General features: G+C 38.5%; 1 protein-coding gene across 1 annotated transcript in view; it reads left to right on the plus strand.

Annotated features, from left to right (window-relative positions):
- SLC5A12 (solute carrier family 5 member 12) overlaps nucleotides 1-17,475 on the plus strand; it is a 46,074-nt gene that overhangs the window by 27,671 nt on the left and 928 nt on the right. Inside the window, exons 10-14 of the mRNA XM_021685875.1 lie at nucleotides 4,912-4,979; nucleotides 9,981-10,067; nucleotides 12,923-13,089; nucleotides 14,692-14,795; nucleotides 16,234-16,361. Coding sequence (XP_021541550.1) covers nucleotides 4,912-4,979; nucleotides 9,981-10,067; nucleotides 12,923-13,089; nucleotides 14,692-14,795; nucleotides 16,234-16,361 — 554 coding nt within the window. The remainder of the gene's footprint in view (nucleotides 1-4,911; nucleotides 4,980-9,980; nucleotides 10,068-12,922; nucleotides 13,090-14,691; nucleotides 14,796-16,233; nucleotides 16,362-17,475) is intronic.

A 17,475-nucleotide genomic window follows, 5' to 3' on the forward strand; every position in this document is an offset into this window, starting at 1 on the left:
TGTATCATTTCTTTTACTATTTTATCCATTTCTTTATGCTTACAAATTTCTTCCCATTCAAAACCCATTTATAGATTTCCTTATTTTTTCTAGGTTGTAAATGATTTTATATTTCACATTTAATATTAAATGTATTCAAATTATTTGATTTATGATTTATGAAGAGGATCTAAATTGTTTTTTTTACCTATGTCAGCCAATTTTCTAAGCATCATTAATCCGATAATCTTCACTGGTTGTTAATATTTCAGTGATGATAATATACAATATAAGATTCTTTCATCTGTAAGGATTTGTTTAAGGATCTTATATATTATTTTCATTAAATTGAATTACCAATTGCAGGACAAATACCATCTTGTTGTATATTATAGCTTTATAGTGTTTTATTTAAAATATCTGCTAGAGCAAATCCTGTCACTTTTAGTTTAAAATTAAAATTTTTTTCTATTGTTGCTCTTCTTTACTTTTTTCCTGCAAAAACAAACTTTGGGTTATACATGTTTATTTATGCTTTAGATTGACTTTAAAATACTTTATTGTATGCCATCTAGCTGCACCTCCATCCCAATGGGATTGTATTAAATCTAAAAATGTTTTGGGGAAGAATTGACATCTTTGTAAGCTTTCTATCTAGCAATAGCATTTTTCTATTTAGTAGTATCATGTTTTCTATCCTAGATGTTAATTACACTCACATCTTCCTCCTTCAGCTTTTCCTCCTCTCCCTTCTTCTACTTTTCCTTTTTCTTTCTTCTCCTTTCTATGGTATTATGAATGGGATGCTTTCTCCATAGTATCTTTTAAAGCATTTATTATCAAAGTGGAAAACCTATAGTTTCTCTGTTTTGTTTTGTAGAGAGCACACATCTGGCCATTTACCCAACCCTTGTTGGTTCTCAAAATTCTAATTGGTTTTCTTTTAGTGAGTGACTGAAAATACTGAGTTTTATCACCTCCTTATTCTTAAATATTCTTCTAATTTGGGTTGTTAGTTCTCCATATGCTTTACTTTTTCTCTTATTTTCATAACTTTTTTCTTTTTGTCTGCACAATTGAAGAACTCAAGTTTTCTCTTGATGTTACTTTGAGTTCTTCACAAAGTAAATTTCTTAACAATCATGATTTTAATTCTGCGATTGTATTTTGTTCCTTACATTTTATTATATAAATTCAATCTTACAGCAAAATTTAAAAACGTTTGCCATAAATTCTCATATATGTATATATATATATATCCCTTAGATTCTCCATTAATATTGTCCTAATCTTGCTTTTTCATATATCCATCCAGCTCCCTATCGATCCATTAATATATCATATATTTGATACATTTAAAAGTAAATTGCAGATATTAGTGTACTTCCCCCTAATTATTTTAGCATACACATTATTAACTAGAATTGAATACTTGCTTAAAACTTTTTATGTAAAATCTACCTACAATAAGGGGCACCTGGGTGGCTCAGATGGTTAAGCGTCTGCCTTCGGCTCAGGTCATGATCCCAGGGTCCTGGGATCGAGTCCCGCATCGGGCTCCCTGCTAGGCAGGGAGCCTGCTTCTCTCCCTCTGCCTCTGCCTCTCTCTCTCTCTCTCTCTGACTTTCATGAATAAAAAAAAAAATCTACCTACAATAAAATAGACAAATGGTAAGTATACATTTGCTGAGTTTTGACAAATGCATATACCTGTGTAACTCAACCACTAAAGATAAAAATCATCATTACCTTGCAGAGTTCTCTCTTGCTTATTACAGTCAATCCTTCTGCCACCCCCCCCCACGCCCCCACCGGGACAAGTACTATTCTGATGTTTTCCACTATAGATTAGTTTTACCTCTTCTAGAATGTCATATACATGGAATCACACAGTACACGCTGTTTTTTTTTTTTTTGTAAGACTCCTTTCACTCAGCATGTTTTTGTTTATGAGATTTATCCATGTTGTTTTGTATATCAGTAGTTCATCCCTTTTTATTTCTGAATAGTGTGACAGTGTATGGATATACCACAGTTTTTTAAACTTCTAATTCTGTTGATGGACCTAGGATGTTTCATTTGAGTTTATAATGAATAAAGGAGCTATGAATTCTCTTGTACAAGTCTTTTTGTGAACATATTTTCATTTCTATTTGGTAAATACTTAGGAGTGGAAGTGCTTGGTCAATTACCATTTTTAATTTCTTTATAGTCCTTTCTTAGCTCACTTGGACCCATTTTCATCTAAATTTATTGGTGTTGCACCCTATCTTGCCATTTTTCACCTCACTTGCTTTCTCTTGACCTGAAGTTGTTTGCTTCATTGAGTCTATGTGTTTTTGCATCATATTAAAATTGCTAAACAGTTTCTAAATACTTTTTTTTCTGCTTCCTAAGGTAAATTATTTCTAGAAAGTATACTGTTTATTTCAGATTTTAGTTTAATATATTCATTCCTTTGGTGATATTCTGCATGGATCCTGCATTTCTCTTTTCTTTCTACTTACGCTTGAACAAGGAGAGATCAATGCTGATCACATGTTTGTTAACTAGGTAGGTGAATTGCCTGATTCTATTCACTATCTTGCACAATGGATTAAAGCTAATAGCAGGTGAATGGGCATTACTTCCAGTACAATTCTCAATTTCTAAAAGATATTCAGAAATATGCTGGATGACAGTAGAAATTTCTTTTATGCCTATGGTTTATTGTCTGATCCTCTGAGCTGATGTAACACTTGGAATATCCATAGCATTTGCTGCAACTATGGAACTTTCTCTCCTTCCCACATTTACTGCTTTGTTTGAGGTGCCATACACTCCAGGTCTCTATGGAACCGCCACCAATTTCCCCTAAATTTCCTGCCTCGATGGTTTCTATTGATTGTGATCTGGTGGAAGTATAATGTTTGGGGGAGAGGAGGAATGAATCAATTCTCTGGTCAGCACAAAAAAGTAGAACCTCTGGATTGAGAGATGACTGCCTAGAGTTTCATTTAACATATAACTGTTGGCCCAGCAGAAGGGAAGCCTGTAGTGGACAGAAAACATGTCTTTTGTTATTTTTTTCAGGTAGGCAGAGTTCTCCTTATTCATGAAGCAGTTCAGAATCAGGGCAAACATTGTTTTTTGCAGTCCAGTCTATCCTCTTTAAAGATAATGAGAATAATTTTAGAATTCCAAAATGTTTTGATTGATCAAACTTGGTTTTTAGTGTTGTTGTGAGCTTCCTTATTTTTCTGGCTTATTGAGAAGTTGGAAAATATTGCATTGAAAGTTGCTAGCATAATTTCATTTTAAGAGTGAGTTCCTGAGGGGCGCCTGGGTGGCTCAGTCGTTAAGCGTCTGCCTTTGGCTCAGGTCATGATCCCGGGGTCCTGGGATCAAGCCCCCGCATCGGGCTCCCTGCTCCATGAGAAGCCTGCTTCTCCCTCTCCCACTCCCCCTGCTTGTGTTTCCTCTCTCGCTGTGTCTCTCTCTGTCAAATAAATAAAATCTTTTAAAAAAAAGTGAGTTTCTGATAATAAATATCATGAATATCATGTACTAAACTTGAAATATAATAATAATAATAATAGCAAACACACAGTACTTTCTATGTACCAGGCACAGCTGGATGCATTATTTATGTGTAATCTATTCCTAGCACGTGAGATCTTTGGGACAGGAATCAGGTGCTGACTTGATAGCTCTGGCACCGGTAAAGTGCCTGACATATGGTCTGTACTCCGTACTATGATATGTCATGTTGGGAACTGAGCTAGATATTTAGCTGAGAGATAATTTCAAACAGAATAAACAAAATCGTTTTCCCTCCATTTCTGTCACTGTGTCTCTGTCTATATTTCCAACTCTTCATCTCTTTCTCCATCTCTTATTTAGTTTAGGGATTATAATGGGAAATTAATGCAATTTTAAGATGATTTTTAAACAAAGATATATAAAAACAATTCTTTTCTTAAAGGTGGTTTAAAAGAACTCGTCATCTTAAAAAGATGACAAGAGGCGTCTGCTTCTTCACTCAGCAAGCTCCCTTGGTCCTGGAGGCCCTGCGTGAGAAGCTTCAGGATCCATACTCTGATGGCCCTTGAGGCATTCCAACATAGATATGTAAACAAATAAATCATTTTGCAATATACTCGGGGCCAGAAGGATGGTATGAATAAAGCACTAAAGAAAGAGATTAGAAAAACTTTCCAGAGTTGCAAATGGCATGAGGTAAAATGTATAGATACTTAGCCATCTTTTTTTTGGGGGGGGGGGATCAAATAATACAATGTTTATTTACATAAATCATAAATTTTGGCCTTTCATAAAGCTGAAAGACTCACATTTTTGTTAGATACTTTTCTTTTTTTTAATTATGTTATGTTAATCACCATACATTACATCATTAGTTTTAGATGTAGTGTTCCATGATTCATTGTTTGTGCATAACACCCAGTGCTCCATGCAGAACGTGCCCTCTTTAATACCCACCACCAGGCTAACCCATCCTTCCACCCCCCTCCCCTCTAAAACCCTCAGTTTGTTAGCCAGCTTAAAGATGAAGAACTATTTGAATCCCAGAAAGGTTAGTAACTTCTTCAGCTAACTTTTGATGAGTGGTCAAACTGCAATTACTTCCCACTAATGGAGCCTGGATTAGCCTAGACCAGTGCCTTTTCCACATTTTCATGTTGTGTCCACAAGATGGCCCTCTTCCTGAATCCTGGAGAGAAAACCCCTAGAGGCTGGCTTCCAGCTCCTTTTGCTTGACCTGGAATGAAGCCTCCCACATGTCCCTCTTGGGGCTTGCGATGGCTGAATGGCCAGGACAGTTCTCACTGAGATCCTTCCAAAAGGGCTTGCCTCAGAGACTGTCCTGGACAGGAGCTCAAGAAACCCCTCAAAGCCAGCTTGGACCATGGTCATGAGCTTGTTTTCTTTCAGGTCTCTTGTTTGGCGTGCTGTGTACCTCCATGGCTGTGGCTGCATCCCTCATGGGAGGCGTCGTGCAGGTAATGAAAGAGAAAAAAGACACCTTTGATTTCAGAGCAGCTCTTTACTCACTTTCTTTGCTAATGCTTTGCCTGTTCCTCCAAGCACCATATGCTGAGACTCCCAGATACCAGGTCCGAATTAAACATACACGTAAAGTTTCAACTGAAATTACTTTCAGAAGGAGAAACTATTAAAAACCAGTAATGGAAATCAGTGACATGGAACACTGTAATTAAATTAGAAGCCCTTTTAAAATCCAGATCTGAGAATATATGATCCTGAAATAAAAGTAGAAGTGATTATTATAATAGCAAAAAAAATCAGAACAATTGCTATTAATGGAAGAGTTACTATGTTCCAGGAACCATCCCAGGTGTATTACTTCATTTAATCACTTCTCCCAGGGTATTATGATTCATGGACTGACTTTACAGATGAAGAAACTAAGAAGTAGAGAGGTGAGGGGATTGTCCCAGAGTCACAGAGTTAAGGAGTGAGGGAGTCCACCTCTACCTGCCTCCCATCTGTCCAACTCCCATTTCCAGAAAAGGATGATGCTAGAAGGAGCCCCAAGGATAATCTGTTTCAGCATCTTCATTTTGGAGATGATTATAGAAAAGAGTGAACATATCCTGCTCAGGTTCTCACAGCCGATCAGTGGCTGAGTTTATGTCCCTTGTCTCCCAAGCCACCTCTCTTCCCTCCGCAAATCACCCACCTCTCAAAACAACAGCAGAGAAGCCCATCTTCTCATTCTGCTTTGACCCTCTCCATCCCACTTGTATCTTTGCATCATTTCAACATCCTTTATATTATCTCAGCATGGCACAGGTTTTCCAATAAATGTTGCATCAACAAAGAAATGCATAAGGGTGCATGAGGAGTAATCACTGACTTTTATAGAATGCATTTTAGTTTGCAGAGCTGTGCATCTTCCTTGATCCTTCCAACGATGACTTATGCAGATTCTGTTCTTCCCATTTTGAGCTTCAGGGAGTAGGTCAGGGAGACTGAGGGACACGGTAATTCAGTTGTCTACGTAAGAGTCTTTGGGACTGGAAATCCGGTGCCCTCTCCAGTAAGCTAGGAACTTACTGTTTCATCACAGATGCTTGATAATCTCTTCCCAGTTTGGGGGGCACTTTGATGTTTGCCCATCCACACAGTGGAACTGGCAGTTTTAGTGACCTCAGCAGCTTTCCCAGGGACCACATTTCCAAGTCGACTCTGAGGCCTTAGGCCCCATTGCTTCCTCCCCTTATCCCAACATTTACTATTAAGAAAGTATCATGATGTTGAATTTAGTGAATATTTGAATCTCTATTTTGTTGTCTCCCAGAAATGTTTGCCTTTTAATCTTATTTCCAATTGTGGTAGGAAGGGCTTTAGAATAGACAAGGACCCCTCCAAGACTGGTATAAAGTAAAGCTGACTATGAAGAGGGAATGACTGTGAATGATGTTCTCATCTGCTTGTCCCACTGCTTATCTGCTGGGCCCACTTTCTTGATTGTTTACAATGTAGGCCCCACAGTTCACACAGTTTAGGAGATGCTATTTGGCAACAGATGGCAATTCTGAGTTCTGGTTTCCTAGAGATATTGTCTATAGGATGGCCCTCTCCTTTCCTTGAATATGTCTGATTTAACAGGTACAGAAAAGCACTTATAATTCCCCTATTTAATTTTACAAACAGCTTTGCTGTATTGAACATAATGGGACATTCATGTTCAGGTTTCACAGATGGGAAGACTGAAGCCTAAGTCCTGTGCACGTGAGGAATAGAGCCAGGTTTAATTTCATGTTCACAAAGCCATCCCATACTCATGGTATGTGTTTGTGGGTGGTGCTAGGGGCAGGCAGCTTGAATCCTCTTCAACAAAGGTCTTTTTACTGTTTTAGCTTAGGACTTTATAAAGTGTGTTCTGAAGACTTTTATCCTGTGAAATACTCTAAGAAAGCAAGTTTCCAATGTTAGAGACATTTGGGAAATGCTCTACACTACATTCCCCTCTTAGAAATCCACAGCCATTTTAACATATTGAAGGCCCTGGGAAGTCCCAAAATAAAAAAACCTGTTTCACTTTATTTTTTATTTTTATTTTTTAAAGTTTTACTTCTTTAAGTAATCTCTATACCCAACATGGGGCTTGAACTCACGACCCTGAGCTCAAGAGCTGCTCGTTCTTCCAACTGAACCAGCCGAGCATCCCCTTTTTACTTTATTATTTTTTAAAAGATTTATTTATTTATTTGAGAGAGCGAGAATGAGAGAGAGTACATGAGAGGGGGGAGGGTCAGAGGGAGAAGCAGGCTCCTCGCTGAGCAGGGAGCCCGATGCGGGACTCGATCCCGGGACTCCAGGATCATGACCTGAGCTGAAGGCAGTTGCTTAACCAACTGAGCCACCCAGGCACCCTCCCTTTTTACTTTAAATATGTGACTATAGACCATATGTGGGAGGGCAGGGGGTGGTGGTGGTGGTGGCAGAAATAGGGGGAAGGGGTAGATAGAAGCAGCAGAGATCACCCATTAACTAGTGATTTGCAGAGCTCCCTTTGGGAAAGGACATTCTATCCATTATGCTTCTATTTTAATGATTATCATCTAGTTCTGCTAAGGGCTGTGATGACTTCCCAGCACGTTCTTATCTTAACTTAAGAAAGCGCTTTCTGGGTCCCCAAACAGTCCAACAATCAAATGGCATGCCTCAGGAACCAGAGAGCTCACTAACAGGGTAGGTAATAACAATAAGATAATAATAATAGTGGATAACACTTGAAACTAATGTAACACTGTATGCTAACTAACTGGAATTAAAATTAAAACTTAAGAAAAAGAAACAAAGGATAATAGTAGATAACATTTGGGGGGTACTTATTATGTGCTCCTGAATGCTTAGTCACTATTCTGGCCTTTCTCAGATTCCACATTGAACAGTCACAAGAAAACCCAGGAAGCGGGCATTGTGATCCCCACTTAATATATGAGAAAGCTAAGGCACAGCAAGGCAACCCCCCCAAACATATGTTCTTAGCCATCACCCTCTGCTTACAGGAGCGACTTATGTGAGATTTGCCCACTGAGGAAAAAGCTGTTGGATGAGCTTTCAGCCTTCCTCCAATTGAACCTGCTTAAGAACAATAACAAAAAGAAAGATAAAAATTAAAATTAGTTTAGTTGTGTAAATTACAGAAATATATATTTTCAAAAGCCAGAAACTATTGAATTTTTTTTTCTTTCTATCATGTGAAGACCCTTTTTTTCTCCAGAAGCATATTGGCTGATGACTTTTTAAGAGATTGTTAATGTTTTTCTCCACAGGGGGACATAAATGCCTTATCTAAACGTATTGATTCTCCCATATAATAACTAGTAAATTAGCTCCCAAATTCAGCAACCATGGCAACTATGAATTCATGCTATCAATCAACAGAGGAAATGTCAAGAATATTAAATTAAGTATTGACTTTGGGGAAGAGTATTGACTTTAATCTTATCTGCCTCCTTCTTGTCAAAGATCCATTTGCGGTATTGACTTCATAAAAATTAACCTGGAAAAACAAACATAACAATGCGTTGCAACTCATCCTTCTAGAGAAAAAAAAATTACATTGCAGATGGAGAGCACTTGACGGCCTCTTGGTCCTATCTATTTTTCATAAAGAAGACTCTCTGAAATAGAATGTATCTGAATTAATAACAGAAGGTTCACCAAATCATAGTAATGAGAGGCAGGGCCAAAGTTAGAATCCAAATATTCTGACTATTAGTGATGGAATCTTTCAAGAACTTTTTTTCCTTAAACAATAGGAGGAGGCCATCAGGAGGGTTTGTGTTCTTGACTTTTTTTTTTTTTTCTGTAGACTTCCTTTAGGAGAGAAAATGTGGGTTTTACAGCCAAACAAACCTAGATTATATCTCTTAAATCTTACCTTTCCCATTTTCTAAATGGAATTATACCTTTAATATGTTTTCCGTCAGTGCAGTTTTCTCATCTATAAAATTCAGTTAGTGATACCTACTAAACAGGGTAATTGTGAGGATGAATGAAGTCATTTATCTTGAGTGTCTGGTAGTTCATCTTAACTGTCTGGCACATTGGTGGTGCCTGACAAACGTAAGGTATGTATAGGATCTTCAGAGCATCCTATTCTCAATTGTTGATCTAAGAGTCCTACAGTTGCATTGATAGAACAAGATAGGGGCTGCACTGCAGGATAGCTAGCTGTGTGTGTGTGTGTGTGCATGTGCACACACACACATGTATGGCACTTGCACACACTTACATGCATATCAGTGCATGTGTATGTCCAAGACTCTTGGAAGGCCATAGAAAAAGCTACAGGTCAATAGAAAATTAGTTTAATGAGAACTCCTTACCAATTCAGTGGGCTCAATAACAGGCTAAGAGATATGGAAATGCTTTGTCAAACTCCCTCAATTTTCAAAGAGAATAGAGCTGTAAAAATGAGAGATGAGATATGGAGTGTCCAGTGGCCTCCCCGTCATGTCCTAACTTAATGCTTCAACATCCTTGAGGTGTTCTGGGTGAGATGGTGGGAGTGGGGTAATCTATTATTATCAAAATGATAGAATTGTTCAAACTAAGTTAGAATAGGTGATCAGTCATGTAAGATATGAAACATTAGTTACAGATATATTTATTTGGTACATTATAAAAAGAAAGGGTTTTTTTTGACAAGATAGAAAATGTAAGCAAATCAATGAGTTCCACCTTAAGGAAAAACTACTTCTACCAAATCCAAATTGCCTGGGTGTATGTATATACATGCACACACACAAAAACACACAAATGTATGTTTGTATGTATTTTTATTATTTTATATAGTGCTTATCTCCCCAGAAGGGAAAAATGGCTTCCAGAAAGTACATGATTAATGAGTTCCACCATCAGGATTAGGACTAAATTTTATCCCGAGTCTAAGAAAGAGTGATCCCAGGCGACCATGGATTCAGGGGAGTGGGCACATTGATCTGATCTGTCTTGTTCCACAGGCTGCTCTCAGCATCCATGGCATGTGTGGGGGACCAATGCTGGGCTTGTTCTTTCTGGGAATCTTGTTCCCTTTTGTGAACTGGAAGGTAAGGATCCTGCATGTCTCTCCATGATTCCCAGCTAAAACTGAAGCCCAACTTGTTGGGATGAGCACTGGATGAATCACTAAATTCTACCCCTGAGACCAATAAACTACTATGTGTTAACTAACTTGAATTTAAATTAAAAAATAAGTAAAATAAAAGCTCCTGGATCTACCTTTCCAATTGTTTGAAAAATAAAAATAAAATAAATAAAACTGAAGCCCAGCCATTTTCTCTCTCTTCCCACTTGTTGGAAAGACCATTTCTCTGTACCAGGAAAAAAAATGGTGGCTATTTTCCGTAGTAGAACTAAACTAAACTCCTATCTCTGACTTCAGTGAAGCCTTCTTAGAGACAGGAAACAAGGAAAGTAAGAGATGAACACGAAGTACAGATGTCATGGCATCAAAGTTGACTCTTTAGGGTTTAAATTGTCCTCCCTAAATTCAGGGCCCACAAAATGAAATTTAAAATATATACTGAATTCAGGAAAAATTTAGGTTAAAAAAATTTTGAAAACTTAAAAAACTATGTGAATTTCATTTTTTCCATATTTCATCTAAGGTTATCACAAATTTAATTAACTTAATGAACTAATTTAAGAAAGGGAGAGTAAACAATCCTGGTATATTCTGATCTCACAAGCTAAGAGTGTATCTTTAAGTAAATGTTGGTTGGATGACTTATAATAAATATAAATCAAAATGAGCATTTATTTGGAAAAATAGTAACTCTTTAAAATAGCTTAAAACTCATAATTTTCTCAATCTAGCAAAATTGTCAATTTTTTTACTTACTGCTGTCCATACATTTACATGCATATATTTTTAGAAAGTCTTTAGACTACAAAAAAAAAAAAAAAGAAAGAAGATCTTTTGACTACAAAAAACCTGACTGCATATTGTTTAAATACTGTAGGATGCTCGATGAAGCCTGAGTCACATGATCTATCTAATTAGGTCTCTGCAGCTATCTGACCCTTGCTGACCTCTATTCTAGATAAATCTTTCGGAGCTAGGTAAAGAGCATGGATAGGTAGGGAGCATTTGGTAATTTGTAGTGCTTCCCTTACAGTCTTATTTGTTTTAATTAACTTTTCTGATATTGAGGTTGACAAGGATAACTATGTTTTGGGGAGAAGATATGAGGGAAGGCAATATCCTGGCCATGAAAAAACTAATAATGAGCTATATAATATATAACATCTTTGTCCTTCTACACATTAACTTATTATCTATGTTAGTGAATTGTGGTCCTTCTATTTAGTTCAGAAAACCACCTTGTTCCAGGTAAAGGAAAGTAAACATTACAAATTTGGGTTACCTCCCCCCTTGTCACTGTCCATGGCTGATACTACTAATCAGTCACGGTTCTCTTTCCACAGAACATGGATACAAACCCAGAATCCTTCTCAGGATGGCTTTCTAGGCAGCTACTGTAAATCACTGAGGGTTGACTCTCCTGTTGAAATCCATTCACCCTTTACTGGTAGGCCAGGGGACAGCAAACTACACCCCTCAAACCAAATCTAGCCAGCATCCAGTTTTCAGTAAGGCATGCAAGCTTAAAATGGTTTTGACATTTTTAAGTGGTTGGAAAAAATTAAAAGACAGTATTTCATGACCCACAAATATACGAAATTCACATTTCGGTGCCCATAAACAGTTTTACTGGTCATAATTATTCTCCGTTGTTTACATATTGTGTATGGCTGTTTTTGTGCTATAGGGCAGAACTAAGTAGTTGTGACAGACATTGGATGGCCCACGAAGCCTAAAATATTTCCTAGCTGGCTGTTTGTAATAGAAGTTTGCGGACCCCTGGTCTAGACCAAGGCACAAGTATTTGAATCATATACATTGCTTTAGTTTCCCCAAACAATAGTGAACAAAACATTCCAGTCCTCTTATCAGAAAGTATTTTCCTGGATAAATAAACTAACAAGTTATTTTCTCTGACGGAGAAGGCTCAGCTGTCCAGCAGAGACTGGGAGCATCCAGATTTATTCTCCAGTTCTGGTCACTGCCAGAGTGCTCTATCTCCTATGCAGGAGAAATGACTCAATTACTCATTGACTTTTCACTGTTTATCAAGGAATATAATCCTTAAATGACAAGACTAGTAAATATGCTTGCTAGTATTTAGACTCAAACAAAAACTCCAAGCTTGTGAGCCAGGGTCTCTGCCAGAATCACTTGGGAAGAGATATGGGAGACAGCTAATCGCTGTCAATGAAAAACGACCACTTTGTCTCCAGTTTCTGAGGTTTTCCTGTCAAGCTTCTGAAACTCTTCTACTGGGAACCGAAGTCTCAACAGGTGTTTTTCCCTTCAGTTTTGAGATATAATTGGCATATGAAACTGTATAAGTTTAAGAAGTTCAGAATAATGAATTGACTTATATATAGTGAAATAATTACCACATTAAATTTACCATATCATACAGATAAAAAAAGAAAAAGAAAAATTTTTTTCTTCGATGAAAACTTTTAGTATGTACTCTCTTAACTTTCGTGTATATCATACAGTAGTGTTAACTATAGTCATCATGTTGCACATCTCTCAACAGATTAAATGGTAAGAAGAAGCTAAAAGGAGGGGAAAAAATTCCTGCTAGAAATCTAAAAATAGTGACCATTATGACATTCTCCAATGTTTTCATTGAAGGAACAAGTGACTCCTAAGTAAAATTGCATTGTGGGAGTTGGAAAAAAGGCAATTTGGGTGGACTGTTTACAGCCCATGTGGCCAAGACTTGGGATGGATAATAAGAATCTCTGAGGCATGGACTCTTCATCTCCTTTTACTTTCAAAAGCTTTGTTAAATCTCTCCTTGACTTCTTCTTTCCTTTCATCAAGGGTGCATTAGGTGGCCTGCTGACTGGAATCACCTTGTCATTTTGGGTGGCCATTGGAGCCTTTGTCTACCCTGCACCAGACTCCAAGACATGGCCCCTGCCTTTATCCACAGACCATTGTGTCCCATCAAATGTAACAGAGTCAGTGCCTACAGTGCTACCTAGCAGGTATGTGGACCTTGAAGATGGTGTTCGGTCCCAGGGAGTGTGTAACCGGGATAGAGGGAGATGCATTCTCCAGGGATAAGTCCAACGAGCCAGATCTTGCTTTCCTGTGAGAATCGCGCCAGGCTGTGCCCAGCATTGAAGAGTGCCGTGCAGGGCTGTTGAATCTTCTGCAGATATCCATTACCCTCATCCCGGGATTCACAAGAGTGAACTCAGCAAAAACATTAATCAGAAGTCTAAGTGCAAAACAGGAGAAGTAGCGGAGGGTTTGAAAATAGGTGAGTGGATATGAAGATCAGAGATGGTGCCCTTGAAAGAGTAAAGGACCTGAGTAGAATAGGTTTGTGGGCAATGAGGAGAATGGTTGTGGACATACACAGCTGGAGACACTGATGTGAACTGGCAGCTTCTAGATCAAACTCAACTGGGTTTAGCAAAAGATTTTCCTTCTCTTTCTGGCTGGAATAGGTCATTTAAGATACCAAGACACAGGAGATAACACGGTATAGGGAGAAGACCACAGCCTTTGAAATCAGAAATGCCTAGGTTTGGATGTGGGTTTTACCATTTATCCACTCTATGTCTGCACAAGTTAGTAACTTGTCACTTCTTGAATTCTCAAGTCTTTGAAAGAAAAATGAGGGTAATAATCCTTATTTTGCTGGTGTTTTGAGAGGATTAAATGAGAGAAGATATATATAGCCCGTAGCACTGTCCCTGACTTTAATAAATGCACAACCTCACACTCTCATTGTTTGTAGAAACAAATCTAAGAAATGTGGGATAGCTCCTTAACTCTGCATATCAGGTGGAAAAATTATTATGGGCTGTGCTGAGAGATGAAGTAGGTAGAGCTGCATCCTAGAACTGTCCTGGCTACATAGTCTATGAGCACTCCATTATGTTGCTTCCACTTGCCTCTGAGTTTCATTTAGTTTAGAACCATTCCTTTCCATAAATCTTACAAATAATGCCAACCTATTATAGTTCCCAAGTCCGCCATGTTTCTTCTCTCCTGCTTGTGCTTTTTCTATCCTCTTTTCTTAGAGTGCTAAATCCTGGCCCTAACTACATTCCTTGCTTGATTAGCTACTAATTAGTCTTTAAAAATAAGCTCAGGTATTATCTCACACATAAGCCTGGATTTGATACTCTTTTAAATGTTCCCAGAATCCTTTGCTCCTATTCCACCAAGGTGCTACCATTCCTTTATGATTGCCCATTAGCTCCTCTATGTAGACGTTGTGGCTTACTCATCTTTTTATCTCCAATATCTGTCACAATTCTTGGCACTAAATCTGGGCTTAATAAATGTCTAAAGCTGCAAAGAAATGGGAGGCATGGTCCTCATTGTATCTCTCATAATTTAGTATCTACATGGCAATATTTGTAATGCAAGGATGGGTTGGATTGAGTGCAATACAAAGCACAACTAGTTTACAATTGATTCTTTAAAAAAAGAATAACCAAATGGCAAAAAATTAAAGTGTTGGAATTTTGAGAAATGCCAGGCCCTACAGTGAACTATCAGCGGTTCTCCACATCATTGTGGATCATAACATCAGAACTCATGGAACTGCTGACACCTGCTGTTGTCCACAGACCTTCCATCGCCGATACCTGGTATTCGATCTCCTACCTTTACTACAGCACCGTGGGCTGCCTCGGATGCATTGCTGCTGGGATAATCATTAGCTTCATAACAGGTGGGTTCCATACATTCCTCTCTTTGGGGCCAAGGAAGACATGGGCTGGCCTCATGCATTGGTGGGCTAGGTGGATGGCTTACTGGTGTGATTTTGGATCCATGGCAAGAAGCCCTTCTTCCCAGAGACGTATGTCTACTCTCTCCAAGCTGATATGCAAAACCATCCTCCTGATTATCATATACATATTATTATTAATATATATAACATATGTTTTTATTATTTATTTATTTGACAGAGAGAGAGGGTACAAGCAGGGGGGAGCGGCAGGCAGACGGAGAGGGAGAAGCAGACTCCCCGCTGAGTGTGGAGCCTGATGTGGGGCTCGATCCCAGGACCCTGAGATCATGACCTGAGCCAAAAGCAAGAGCCAGACATATAACTGACTGAGCCACCCAAGTGCCCCAACAATATCTATTTCATGAATATTAGATATGTTTTGTAGTCTACATAAAATGTGCCTAGTACATAGAAGGTACTTACTAACAAATAAATATTAAGAGCAGTACACTTCTATTTGGTTGAATGTCTTTTGACAGAGTAACATAATGCCAGGGAATATATCATTTCAACTTCAATCTGGAGCTTTAAGAATAGATAAAATCTATTTTATCTTTAGAAAGAAATTTGAATTTGGAAAAAGCTTGTGGACAGGCACAGTGTCTGGTACATAGGAGGAATGAGATCAAGGTTGTAACTGATACTCCGCTACCCCATCTAGGGACATTTAGACTAAACTGGCTATTGAATTAAAGACAGCCATTGAATGAGATTGGGTATTTGCGAACAGTTATCATTATACCAAAATTTACAAAGGTTCTAGTCAGGGAACACTGTTAGTCTTTAAATCTTGGTTTGAATATCAATGTGACTGACTCTTACTCCACAGCAGGGTTTGAAAGAATGGGACATTGGACAGGTATGTTTTAATGATTGGAAAGGAGGTGTGAGGAAAGTCTAGACTAGCTGGAGGGAATGTGAGGGTATTGCTGATTCAGGATGCTGGGGTAGAAGGAAGAAGAAACAGTAAAAATAACATTTTGAATTTTACAAATAATGACTCTGATGACCTCTAATATATCTGATGTGGCTGAAAAACTGAGTTTTCCTAGAGGAAGAAATTATGATTTATGCTATCCCTCCTGGTAACCTACAAAGTGTAAGAGTAGAGTTTTCCATAATCCATATTTAAAAATAAATATGGTATCTCTGCTTAACTCTCTATCTGTGAGTTTGCCTGACCTGACAGTTCGTGGATATTTAAAAACTATCCCCACACTCACTTTGAGCAGTTACCAATTTCTGTCTATTAACCAGTCAGGCCTATTTTCACCCTTATACTAAGAAGTGACCTACTTAGTAAGTATACAATACTTAAACCCTTAACAAAGCCTTGGAAGCATGCAATCACCTAATCCGTCTGTCCTTCTGTTAATAGGTCACCAGAGCAGCAAGGATATTCAACCACTGCTAATTAGACCGGTTTGCAATTTATTTTGCTTTTGGTCTGAAAAGTACAAAAGACTGTGCTGGTGTGGTGTTCAGCATGACGGTGGGACGGAGCAGGTGAGCTGATGTGTGAACTTCTGAAAAACATACGAGCTCAAAGGGCCTCCCTTTTTGCCGATTTAGACCACCTGAAAAGTGGCTGTGAAAAAGGGAAGACAATGAATGTTACAACCCGAATCTTGTTTCAACTTCAGTTACCTGGCTAATTAGCTTCTGAGCACATAAATATGTTGATAGGTAAATGTATCTTTAGGCTGAATTGTTGGCACTGCAAGTGATCAATTTCAAAAATTCCTGTTAACCCTTCCAAAGGTGAATTCTAGGACAAATATAAAAATGAACAGTAGAAAAGGAATAAAACAGGGGTAACAGTCTAGTATCATGGTGAAAAGCACAGCCTTGAGGGTCAGCCCTGGAGAGAATCCTGGTTCCGCGTCTTACTTGCCTTGGGTAAATTGTTTAACCTCTTTGAACTGCAGCTTTTACCTGGGAACCGGGAGGAGATCATCCAGTGCCACCCAGACACAGACATCTCTAGCTCCATGAAGTGTAAATATAGAGTCAGATGGACAGGGGGAACTTCTTAAAGAAGCAGCAGGATGCACATCTTTCCTATCCCACCGAGAATTGTGTTTAGACCAGGCAGGGCTAGAGATACTCTCCAAGTATTATTAGGGTTGTAGCAGCCAAAGACCACCAGGAACAGCCTGGGGTCAGACCAAATTGAGCTTGTTGACTTGATGCATCTCCAGGGGTGAGGACACTCCAGGGAAGCAGGCAATGCCACCCTTAACAAGAGGGGTGCTGGACATGACTTTTGTAAGCTTTGGGTTCCCACTGAAGGGAAGCTGGGAATGAAAACAAAGCTGTCTGGGGCCCCATTTGGTAAGAGAGCAATAATCCCTCACGTTGTTATGGCATTTGACAACAGCAGAACCTTGGGAGATGTAATGTTTCCTGTTAAGTTTGCAAATGGTCTTATCTATGTCTGTCCTCTCGGCGTCTTTAAGTGCAGGAGTGTATTTTTTTTTCCCTTTTTTTAGTTGTGGCTTATTCACATTCTTTCAGTCGCAGACATTTTGTTCTTTTAGTACTCTAGAAGACAAACTCTGCACCCATATCACATCACCTAGGTTGTTAATTGTTCTCCTTCCCCCAAACACCCTAATAA

Source organism: Neomonachus schauinslandi, chromosome 11 (genome assembly GCF_002201575.2).
Source record: "Neomonachus schauinslandi chromosome 11, ASM220157v2, whole genome shotgun sequence".
In the NCBI taxonomy this organism is placed as follows: Eukaryota; Metazoa; Chordata; class Mammalia; order Carnivora; family Phocidae; genus Neomonachus; species Neomonachus schauinslandi.